This window comes from Prionailurus viverrinus, unplaced genomic scaffold (genome assembly GCF_022837055.1).
Source record: "Prionailurus viverrinus isolate Anna unplaced genomic scaffold, UM_Priviv_1.0 scaffold_33, whole genome shotgun sequence".
Taxonomy (NCBI): Eukaryota; Metazoa; Chordata; class Mammalia; order Carnivora; family Felidae; genus Prionailurus; species Prionailurus viverrinus.
The window spans coordinates 6,369,992-6,382,825 of NW_025927604.1; the positions used below are offsets into that span (position 1 = coordinate 6,369,992).

The window sequence follows — 12,834 nt, forward strand, 5'->3', positions numbered from 1 at the left end:
GGTCTGGGGAAGCTCCAGCAGTAGTAGCTGTGTGATCCCAAGTAACTCCCACTCTTTGCCTCCCAGAGTTAGCATTAAATTAAAAAACCCATGCAAACTGCTTAATCCAACGTGTGGCATATACTGAGGACTCAAGTAATACTAACCAGTACTTTTATTAGCATATGCCCAATACACAAAAGACTCTATAAATATTTGTCAATGAATGAACCTGATCAAAATGTTTAGCATAACAAAATTGGGAGTCCAGCTAACTCATAAGGCCTTTTTAACAACACTGACAATAGCCTGTTGGTAGGAGCTGAAGTGGGAGGGGCCTGTCTAAAGGTGAGCCAATATGAAGTAATTCCAAACCATGGCATTCATAAAAGGATTATAAATGCAAGAAACCTTAGAAATGTGGTGAACTCACAGTTACAAGGAAATGACTATGAAATACATTGTTTTGATTCTGTTGTATCGCCCAACAAAAGGTGGAAACTACTAGGTGCTGACTGAAATATGTAATTACCATTCAATTGCTATGTACTGAGAACTTACTATGTGCCTAACCCAGGGAACTACTAGTATAATAACAAAGGAAACATTTTACCCACATTTAGAACCAAAGATCAGGTGTCTTTATGAATAGTATTCTCTTCAAGATAAAATGTGGCTTCTCATTTACCACCTTCCCCTAATCGATACTTTGCTCGATCCAAATGTCATCATCATATTTCTTTATTCTCTCAGAAATAATCACTACTGCCTACTCCATACCAAGAACGTCTAAAGTGAGGAATTCAGCAAGGTTTAAGGAAGTTACAGTCGTGGAGTTAACAGTCTAGTTCAGGAAACAAATATTAAGGAGAAATGCAAATATTTATAGAAAGGTAACTATGTTAAGTGCTATGAAGGAACATACCAGTATATATGGAACACATCTAGTAAAATCTTGGAGAATGGGGTATGCCGGTCACAAAAGGATTCTTTTTTAAAATTTTTTTTTTTCCAACGTTTATTTATTTTTGGGACAGAGAGAGACAGAGCACGGACGGGGGAGGGGCAGAGAGAGAGGGAGACACAGAATCGGAAACAGGCTCCAGGCTCCGAGCCATCAGCCCAGAGCCTGACGCGGGGCTCGAACTCACAGACCGCGAGATCGTGACCTGGCCGAAGTCGGATGCTTAACCGACTGCGCCACCCAGGCGCCCCAAGGATTCTTGAGGCTGTGGCATTTAAGATGTGACCAGAAGAATAAGGTGGGGGAGGAAGGATGGGCCACAGAGAAGTGCAGGTGGAAAGGTAAAAAGCAAGAGGGATAAAGCATGAGAATGGGCTGGAGAGCCAGGCTAGGCCTGTTCAGAACTCCAGATAAACTTGATGCTTGTACATTGAATTTTGACCAATTATTTTTCTTTATCTGTAGAGCCCAAGTTGACACGCAGTGACCATCATTTCCATCTTATAGTACTCACAAATCAAATTAATATTACTGTACAAGCAACTCATTAGTTGCCCTCTACACCACTGACCTATCAGCCAATGCTACAGAAACCACCTTTCATTCACTCTCAACCAGGGGCTTAAATGTGGGGCTTGGGGGACAAACCATGCAGCTGGCAAGTCCAAACGAAAGAAGGTAATTTAAAAAATGATCCAAAAAGTTGGCTTCTAAATCCAACATTTTACTAGAAAATAAAGAATAAAATCATCTTAAGAAACAAGAAATTATTACAACAGGAAAGACATACAGGGAAATTAGTCATAAATTAATGGAGATGTTTAGAAATAGCCAGTTTTCTTCACTACACTGCAACAGACTGTCTACACATGTTGTTCACTTCTTAGCTTTCTCATTTTCATGGCACGCTGTTAAGTGCCATTCTCTATCATTCATTTCATCTTTACTGTGGGATCCCCACCTACTCTGCACAACTTTTCATTTACCCTAATGTTCCCACCAAGATCCACTCCCATCCCCTTCGCAACACAGGATTCTCAAAATACGCTCCCTTAGGTCAACAGGATTCCCTAACTTACGCCAAGTTACACTGATAGAGCCAAATAATCGGCACCTTAGAGCATACAGGGTACGGGTACAATTTTTTCAAACCCCTGCAATGGATCTCCATTTTACTTAGGGTAAAAGCCAAAACCTTTACAATGATCTTCCATGTTCCACACCTTCCTGACCTCACCTCCCACCCCGTCGCCTTACTGAATCCTCTCTAGCCACACCAAATCCCTTGTCCTTGCTGTTACGGAAACATTCCAGGTACTCTCTGGTCTTACAACCTTTGTCCACACTGTTCCTTCTGCCCAGAAATGCTTTCCCTAGATATCTAGTTGGCTAATTCTCCTGCTTCCTTCAAGTCTTTGCTCAGCTTTTCCCTTCTCAACAAGAACTACCCTGAATAAAGTATTTACGTGATACATATTCAGGGAAAGTGTGTTTTGAGAAAAAAGATGGAAACAAAAATTATATACAAGACAGTAATTTAATAAATGTTGAATGGTGACAACATCAACACAGGCAGAGAAGTCACATCATATCAAAAAGATAGAATTTCATTAAGATTCTACACTATATATAAAAAGCACCAAAAGTACCATGCATGAAACAGTGTTTGGCATAAATATTCCTAGTATCTCAAAATCAAAATTAGGAGAAATATCACGAGTACAAAGGATGTACTTTGTACTACAAAGGAGATGAGACAACTTCTTCACAAATCTAAACTATTATCCAGTTTTTCATGCTATTGAAATTCACGACTTAAATCCACATGCGAAAGAAATAGACATGTGCATAATCTGGGTCACATGATGGAGGAGGGACAACAAATAATATAAAAGAAAGAGGAAGGAGGTCAGTGAGAGCTAAGGGAGGCAGGAGATAACCAGAAATGAGCAAGTTAAACTTAGGAAAATTTTGGCTGAGTATCAGGTATGAACATCATAAGATAATGAGATTTTATTATGAAAAATGCCAAGTACAGAAATGCCACTACCTGAATAATTTAAAGATGCTGAATTGAGCATAAAGGTGTAAGTTAGATGCGTACAGTGCCTATTCAGCAAATAGCTATTCCAATGAATGGAACATGGCTACCGTTCTAAGGCTCTCTCAAAACTTGTTTTAAATAATTAAGAGTATGGCATTATCCTTATCACAAAACTATTCTGACCATATCATCCTGAGTAAAAGATTGCGTGAGTAGTGTCAAAACAAAAATTTAAAACATTATCTTCATGAAACTACTTAAATTGATCTTTTAAAAACTTCTATCATTGCTTAAAATGCTTACTGAAACACACCAGAAATAAAGTTTTATACTAACATATTTCAATGGTTGTCTAAAACGTTGTAATAAAAAGTAGACAGAAAATCTTTATCTATAGTTTTTATTTTACTCCCTTTCTTCTTCCTAAATGTATGTTAACAAAAAAAACCCTCAAATGATCTAGACAAAAGCTTTTAGCTCAACACATAATTGCAAGAAAATTACAATAATTGTACCAATTAAAATAATCTTGAATGAACAGTATGTCATCTTAATGTTCCAGTGGTTTATAGAGGGATCTACTTAATTAGCTGAAATTGCTTTCTAGTGTTAGTATCAAATGTCATTTGTTAAAAGTTGAACAATTTAGAAAATAATTTAACAAAGCAATTTTACCAAACACCAAGAACCAACATTTTCTTTTTCAGCTGAATAAAGCAAGCAGATGTGTCATCAAATTGCTATAAAAATAAATGAGGCTTTTTATGGATTAAAAAATAAATTTTACTACTAGCGTTAAAAATACTATTTTCTGATTGTTTTTATCAAATCAGATTTCTTTAATAAAATAAATGAATATCAATTATATACTGCTGCTTTTGTCTGCTGTAAATAAAACTTTTTATTATTCAAATGACAAGCAATGGAATCAAAGAACTCAACTATGGGTAACTAGAAATAGGCAGCTAAATTATTCTAACATATTCCAATATATGATCTTTCCATATGTTAATCAAATTGTCTTCCTATAGTTTTTCATTCCAAATCATCTTAAAGTCAATTATTAAGTCAACTCCTTAATGAAGTCTCGAAGATTCTTACTACATTGTCTTTTTCTCTTTTCCTTAGACTAGCTACAAAATATTCTTTGTGTTTGTAGGCATATAAAACACACTTTTTTCTAAAAAAAAAAAAAAAAAAAAAAAAAAAATCTAAAAATCCCCCTGAATCCAACCCATTAATGGATGGCAGGCCCACCTAGTGCTGAAGTCTAAAATAATGGATTAATTTAATAGCAAAACAAAGTTCTAATTATCTCATTACATCTCCAATATAGAATTGGAGATACATATTTACTTGAACAAAATATTCCCCCTACAAAAACTCACTCCAAGTTATTTTTATTATATGCTGAAAAATACTCCATCAAAAACATTTCTCTGTGGGAATGCAAGCTGGTGCGGCCACTCTGGAAAACAGTATGGAGGTTCTTCAAAAATCTAAAAATAGAACTCCCCTACGACCCAGCAACTGCACTACTAGGCATTTACCCAAGGGATACAGGTGTGCTGTTTCGAAGGGGTGCGTGCACCCCCATGTTTATAGCAGCATGATCAACAATAGCCAAAGTATGGAAAGAGCCCAAATGTCCATTGATGGATGAATGGATAAAGAAGATATGGTATATATATGCAATGGAGTATTACTCGGCAATCAAAAAGAATAAAACCTTGCCATTTGCAACTACGTGGATGGACCTGGAGGGTATTATGCTAAGTGAAATTAGCCAGTCAGAGAAAGACAAAAATCATATGACTTCACTCACAGGAGGAGTTTAAGAGACAAAACAGATGCACCTAAGGGAAGGGAAACAAAAAGAATATAAAAACAGGGAGGGGACAAAACAGAAGAGACTCCTAAATATGGAGAACAAACTGAGGGTTACGGGAGGGGTTGTGGGAGGGGGGATGGGATAAACGGGTCAGGGGCACTTATCCCTCTTATACAAACAGTATCATGTTGTAGGCTCTTACACACTTTGCTATTTTCACTTACTATATCCTAGAAATTCCTCCATGTAAATCACAAGAGTTTTTCTTCATTCTTTCCTACAGTTACAAAATACCCTATCATGGTGCTTCAACCAATGTTCTCATGTAAATGTTTATTTATTTATTTTTGAGAGAAAGAGGGGGAAGAAAACACAAGTGGGGGAAGGGCAGAGAGAGAGAGGGAGACACAGAATCCAAAGCAGTCTCGAGGCTCTGGCTGTCAGCACAGAGCCCGACATGGGGCTCGAACTCACAGACCGTGAGATCATGACCTGAGCTGAAGTCGGACGCTTAACCGACTGAGCCACCGAGGGGCCCCCCCAATGTTCTTATATAAATGCACACTTAAGTTGCACCACTTCTTGTTTGTGGAGGTGTACATTCAAAGTAAATGACTGCTGGATTGAAAGTAAATATACGGGTACTTGTTCACAACTGTACCTCCGGCATCCAGAAGCAGGACCCACAAATAATAAACACTTAATATATTTTTGTTGGATTGAACCGAAAGATAAATTTCTGAGGGCTTTAAAGACCTTTTATTCATTTGCACAACCCTCGTGCTTCCGTCTCCTGGGGACCCAGACTTTAACCACTCCCTACCTCTGTCACAGGACACGCAGAGGACGCAGTGGCTGGGGGCTTCAAGCCCGCAGCCGTTCAAATGTGAAAAGTTGATCAGTGTTTCTGTAATCCTGAGATACAGTGTACTTCTAAGCAATATACTCAACTAAAGGAAGACAAAGAGACTGACTTGAGTCCTCTTCTGTACCCAAACCAAAAACTGACCTGAACTATATTTACTCTTTTACTGGGGGTGGGGTGCTGAAAAATGTAACAACTGTTTTTACGAAGGTAAAGGAAACTTGTAGAAAAAAAATAACGTATTAGAGCAATGCCTGCTTAATAGATCCGTTGTCACTGCAGTAAATGAGACAATTTGTATCAACCATCTTGTGTGTTAAATAGAATATTCGTATCTTGTGAAATTCTAGAAAGAAATGGAGAACGCAGAAATGTAAAAACTTGAGACACTTCATCTTCATCATAAGATGTCAGTGCCTTACATACTCCAGACAACGCTGCAGCTGAAGAAAACACAGATGACCCTACCGTGTTGTGCGGGGCAGTACCCTTCGCACGTGGCTCTGGAGCCAGGGACCCGGCTCTACCACTCAGTGGCTGTGAGACATTCGCTACGTGACTTGCCTTCTCTGGGCTTCAATTTTCTCATGTGTAAAACATGAACAATAACACTACTCCACAGACCGTGAGAATAAAAGGTGTCGAAACGCAAAGTGTTTAGAACAGTGGCGGGCACAGAAGCGATCTGTGGACTCTGAGAGACCTGGACTGAAATACCTCTGCTACTTATGAGCTAAGCGACTTTGGGACGTTAAACTTTCCGAACCACAATCTTCCCTGTTGAGGACGTGGAGCCGCCCAGCCACCTGAGCTTCACAGAGCGTCGCGAGCACTAAGGCTCCTGGCGGAGAACCCGGCACTTGAGGAAGGAAGGCTGGAGACACAGACACCAAAAGGAGAAAATGCTCACGATGAGCACTCTCTCCTCCTTCCATGAGGGCCCTGTGACACAAGCAGCTCTCCTGCGGCCACAAGTTCAAACTTCCCGAAACCAAATACATGCTCCAGGAACAATACCGATTCAGACAGGCTCTTAAGAACCCTGTTTCTAGTCCCTAAATGAAGGCTTATTCTTTCCTCAGACATACTTTTTTTTTTTTTTAATTTTTTTTTTCAACATTTATTTATTTTTGGGAAAGAGAGAGACAGAGCATGAACGGGGGAGGGGCAGAGAGAGAAGGAGACACAGAATCGGAAACAGGCTCCAGGCTCTGAGCCATCAGCCCAGAGCCTGACGCGGGGCTCGAACTCAGGGACCGCGAGATCGTGACCTGGCTGAAGTCGGACGCTTAACCGACTGCGCCACCCAGGCGCCCCCCTCAGACATACTTTTATTGACACGCAAATAATCACCATTGCTCAAGGATAAGACGAAGTCCCAAAGGACTACCTGTCCATGCTAACTGGCGCTTTGGGTGAAAAATACACCATGTGAAAAATAAACCCCGTTACATTGGGATGAGCTGTTAGTAAGAAGTTAGAGAGTTTCCAAAGTTAAATTTTAACTGTTTAACAATAACTGTGCTCATCTAGCCAACACTCATTACACATTACACGACACCTGTTACGATGCAAAACTTACTCACGAAATAAAACAACGTTTTACTGCACAACCAAGGGAAAAACCAATCTTGTGTCTTACGGGAAGAAGATACTCTCTCAGATACCAGAGAGCAGATACAATTCCATGCCACTTCTCCACAGCCGGCAGTAATTATGTGTCACTGCCACCTACTGGAATACCTACTTGATAACAGCACGCGGTTTACACAACTACTTGAATTTAGTGTAAATTAAACAGCAAAAGCAGGAAGACCTCAAATCTGTACACTAACACTACAGCCATCCTCCGTAAGCCTAAAGCTAGTTATTTACCTCAGAAAACATTAAATAAAATATCTACATGAACAATGGGGATGAAAAACAAAGGAAAACTAACTGCATGCTGACAATACTTCAAGAAAAATTTTTTGTAATCTTAAAAGTTTTAATATATGAACTATACACTAAATGCTTCGTTAGTGTTTCAATTATATTTAAAATAATCGTTTCGGTTATACCAAGATTTGTGAAACTGTATAGTGTCTTTCTACCACCTTTTTTAAGGTTTTTTATTTATTTTTGGGACAGAGAGAGACAGAGCTTGAACGGGGGAGGGGCAGAGAGAGAGGGAGACACAGAATCGGAAACAGGCTCCAGGCTCCGAGCCATCAGCCCAGAGGCTGACGCGGGGCTCGAACTCACAGACCGCGAGATCGTGACCTGGCTGAAGTCGGACGCTTAACCGACTGAGCCACCCAGGCGCCCCTCTACCACCTTTTTTCTAACAGATAGCTTACTTGAGCAGCTCTTGGAAACTCTGAAGGTATGTTCTGGTGAACAAAAAGGATTACAATTTCATTTGTGAATCTGACAAGAAATTGTCAACTCTTACAACTTTACATGCCTGACATTTCACTGAGCCTCAACTTCACGTCTTTCAAGAAAAGATTAATCAATTTCTTATCAGAAGTAAAAAGTTCAGAAGTACTTCAAATGACTGACTATAAAGGAACAATAAATTCCTTCATTGTTTAACGCAAAGAATGTTTTCCAACCCGTATTCACAGTTTCAAAAACTCTCCAGACCCAAAACTGAAAATACCTGCACTAATGATTTGAAAATGGAACCTCCTTAATATTCAATGAAGACTCTTAGAATAAAAAATAAAATGGAAACAAATAATAACATTTCACAGTTTGCATTTCATATGTATAAATACATAAAACTAATAGGATTATTAGTTAAACTTTTTTTACTGTGTAAGTTACACTGCAAAGGGAAGAATATACTCAACTACCTAAGTAATAAATTTTACATGAGATATATACCTGTGCTAATACAACTCCAAAATTATAATGGAATTAATGAGAATGGTTAGTTGAATCCAGAAGTATACATGTCATGTATATTATTTTGTATTCATTTTGTTTTATTTGCATTAACTTTTTTCTGAAAAGTCAAGTTAACCTAAGATAAAGTGAAACATAAAGAGGTCGGACAACGTACCTTTCATAGATGGTTTTCAGTGTCATTTGATCTGGAATCCCTTCAGTCTCTTCCAAATATAATATGAGCCATGAAGTTCGGTATGGCCACTGCTCAGTAAGATTGATCCAGCTAGCAAGCCTGTCCCAGTTGAAACTAATCTGATTGGCTCTCAGTAATCGCCCTTTAAAAAGTATGAAAACAGTTTTTTAAATTCATAGATGTGTAATATTATACTAAGCAAAACATTTAGCATATTCACAAATAATTTAAATCTTTAAACATTGCAATTTAATTTACACCACAAATTTCAACCTAGTATTTATATGGCTTCTGTAATCCAAAGAGCTGTACTGGAAAACTCCTAGGGATTAAACACAATTCTGTTTAATCCTAAAGTAATTTTTGCTGTGTCATTTGCCACCAATGCTATATACTGCTTTGACCACATACCTGTAGGCAAAACCTTTCAGAACTATGTGTCAGTCTCAACAATCAGACAATAGAACATCAATGAACCCATGATGGACCTCATCCTCTAAAGAACCGTCTAAGTTGGTAGGTATATGATATAGTGTATTAAAAGGTGATCGGTTCTATGGGGTAAATTAATAAAGCAAGGAGTGTCAAAGAAAGAAGTGTAATTTTATCTAAGACGAAAAAGGAAGGTCTCGTTGAAAAGCTGACATTTAAGCAAAGAGTTAAGACAAGACGAGAAAGCCCATGATGCATCTCTCCAAAGAAAGATCACTACAGGCAGAAGCAGAAGCCCTTAGGCAGGAGCATGCCTGACATTTTCAGGGAACGGCAAAGAGGTCTGTTAGGGATGGAACAGGAGAGTAGAAGATAAGGTCAGAGGTCGGGAAAGAGGTGGAGAGAGAGAGATCAAAAGGGCCTTGTAAGAAACTGTAAGGACTTAAGATTTTTATTTTCAACAAAATGGAAACATAATAGAGTTCTTAGCAGAGAAACAAGATGATTGGTTTCTATTTCAAAAGGTCACTGTGGCCGCCACATGGAGAATAGACCACAGAGGAAAAAGTAGCAGCAGGGAGATGAGTTAGGCTACTGCTACAATTAATACAGATGAGACATAATGATGCGTTGGATAAGGGTAGTATGTTACAAATGGTGAGAAGTGGTCAGATTCTGGATTTAGTATGAAAATAGAGCTAAAGGGGCGCCTGGGTGGCGCAGTCGGTTAAGCGTCCGACTTCAGCCAGGTCACGATCTCGTGGTCCGTGAGTTCGAGCCCTGCGTCGGGCTCTGGGCTGATGGCTCGGAGCCTGGAGCCTGTTTCCGATTCTGTGTCTCCCTCTCTCTCTGCCCCTCCCCCGTTCATGCTCTGTCTCTCTCTGTCCCAAAAATAAATAAACGTTGAAAAAAAAATTAAAAAAAAAAAAAAAGAAAATAGAGCTAAAGAACATACTACAGATTGGAGGTGGTATATAGAAAAAACATATCAAGGGGTTTTTTTGCCCAAGGAACTGGAAAAAGAGTTGGATTAACTGAGATGGGAGTCTATGGGCAGATTAAGTTTGGGGCAGATGATCAAAAGTTCAATTTTGGACATATTAAGTATCAGACGAATATAAGACACCACTAGATATCAAGTAGGCAACTGGAAAGCAACAAGGATGAAGATATACGTTTGAGAATCATATGTAGATGGTATATAAACCTTTGGGACTCCATGAGATCACCAAAGGAACTGGTTTAGATTGAAAAGCAAAGAAGCAATGACTGTACCAGGGGTATTCCAAAGCTAAATGGTAAGGGAAGATGAGGTTTTTATGGCACTTATTGTTACGTGACTTTTTATATCTTTCTGTCTTCGCCAATAAGTCAAGAACTTTACCTTGTTTGCTGCTTATCTCCATAATACCCAGGCCAATTTCTGGCATATCTAGACACTCACCATATATTTGTTAAATAAGTACATAAATATTATTGATAATACACTAGAACATTTCCATTGTAGAACATAATCAACTTAATAAGGTTTGAGACCTCACTTAAAGGGATTTAATTACCAAAATTATTGTACATATATTAGACACAATCTCACTTGCAATTTAGTTCAGAGCATGTACCCCAACCTTAGCATAAAACCAAATTCCAGTGTAACTATCGTAACAGAGTGAACACTAGCCAATATTACCAAGTACTATTCAATGTCATGCCAAGAAAGAAATACATACTTACAAACTAAATTATAAGTATTTACATTTACATGTAAGCATTAACATGGTGAAGAGCAGAATTCCTTGCAAAGAATTCAGTCACAGGGCAATAATCTTCAATTTTATTGTCAATATTTTTTATTTAAAATATCACTTGGGGGCACCTGGGTGGCTCATCAGTTAGGCATCTGACTCTTGATTTTGGCTTAGGTCATGATCTCACAGTTTGTGGGACGGAGCTCCACATCAGGCTCTGTACTGACAGCATGGAACCTGCTTGGGATTCCCTCTCCCTCTCTCTCTCTCTGCCCCTCTCCCACTTGCATGTGCACATGCACATTCTCTCTCTCTAAAAATAAATAAACATTTAAAATAAAATGTCATTTGAAAACTAAAACAATAGACACATGTAAAATCTGAATTTCAACATTTTAAATTATAATTAAGACATCCCATGTTCATGGATTGGAAGACTTAATTTTGTTAAAATAGCAACATTACCCAAAGTCATCTACAGATTCAATGGAATCACTGTCAAAACTCCAATGACTTTTTTTTTTTGCAGAAATAGAAAAATCCATCCTAAAATTCATATGGAATCTCAAGAGACACTGTAGAACCAAAACAATCCTTAAAAAGAAATATGAAACTGGAGGACTCACACTTCCTTATTTCAAATCTTACTACAAAGCTACAGTAATGAAAACAATGTGGACTGGCATAAAGACAGGCATACAGACCAGTAGAATTGAACAGACTAGCCCAGAAATAAATCCTCATATGTACGGTCAAGTGATTTTTGACAAGGGTGCCAAGACCATTAGGTGGGGAAAGGACAGTCTTTTCAATAAATGGTGCTATGAAAACATGCAAAAGAATGAAGTTGAACCCTCTACCTAACACCATATAAAAAAATTAACTCAAAAGGGATCAATGTAACTTAAAACAATAAAACACTTAGAAGAAAACATAGGCCAAAAACTTCTCAACATTGGATTTGGCAGTGATTTCTTGAATATGACACCAAAGGCATGCAAACAAAAAGCAGACACACTGATCTTCATGAAAATTTTTAAATTTTGTACGTGAAAGGACACTATCCACAGAGGAAAATACAACCCACAGAATGGAAGAAAATAATTAAAAAACACATATCTGATAAGGGATCAATAGATCAATATCTACAATATACAGAGAACTCCTAAAACTCAACAATAAAAAACCCAAACAACCCAATTCAAAATGGACAAAGGACTTGAATAAACATTTCTCTGAAGAAGATATAGGAATGGCCAACAAGCATATGCAAAAATGTTCAACATTGTTAATTAGGGAAATGCAAAGCCAAACTACAATGAGATACTACTTCTCATGTATTAGGATGGCTACTCTCAAAAAAAAAAAAAAAAATAGAAAGAAACAAGTGCTAGCAAGGATGTAGAAAAATTGGAACATTTGTGCACTGTTGGTGGGAATGTAAAATGGTACAGCCATGAAAACAAAATGAAGGTTCCTCAAAAAATTAAACACAGAAATACCATGTGACCCAGCAATTCTACTTCTGGGTATATATCCAAAAGAACTGAAGGCAGGGTCTCAAAAAATATTACGATATATTCATGTTCATAAGAGCATTATTCACAATAGCTAAAACATGGAAACATGGAAGCAACCTACATGTCCATCAACAGGTGAATGGATACGCCAAGATGTGGTATAGACATACAATGGAATATTATTCAGTCTTAAAAAGGACTCTACGTGCTACATGCGACAACATGGTGAACCTTAAAGGCGTTGTATTAAGTAAAATAAGCCAATCGCAAAAAGATAAATACTGTATGATTCCACATACATGAGGTACTTCAGGTAGTCAAATTCTGTAGAGACAAAGTAGAATAGTGGCAGCAAGGAGCTGGGGGAGGGAGGAAAGTGGGCAA

At 38.1% G+C, this 12,834-nt stretch overlaps 1 protein-coding gene across 8 annotated transcripts in view; it reads right to left on the bottom strand.

Moving 5' to 3' along the window:
* KIDINS220 (kinase D interacting substrate 220) overlaps positions 1-12,834 on the bottom strand; it is a 97,907-nt gene that overhangs the window by 36,143 nt on the left and 48,930 nt on the right. For all 8 annotated transcript variants that reach the window (XM_047845126.1, XM_047845124.1, XM_047845125.1 and 5 more), the window contains one exon: positions 8,733-8,895. In XM_047845126.1, coding sequence (XP_047701082.1) covers positions 8,733-8,895 — 163 coding nt within the window. The remainder of the gene's footprint in view (positions 1-8,732; positions 8,896-12,834) is intronic.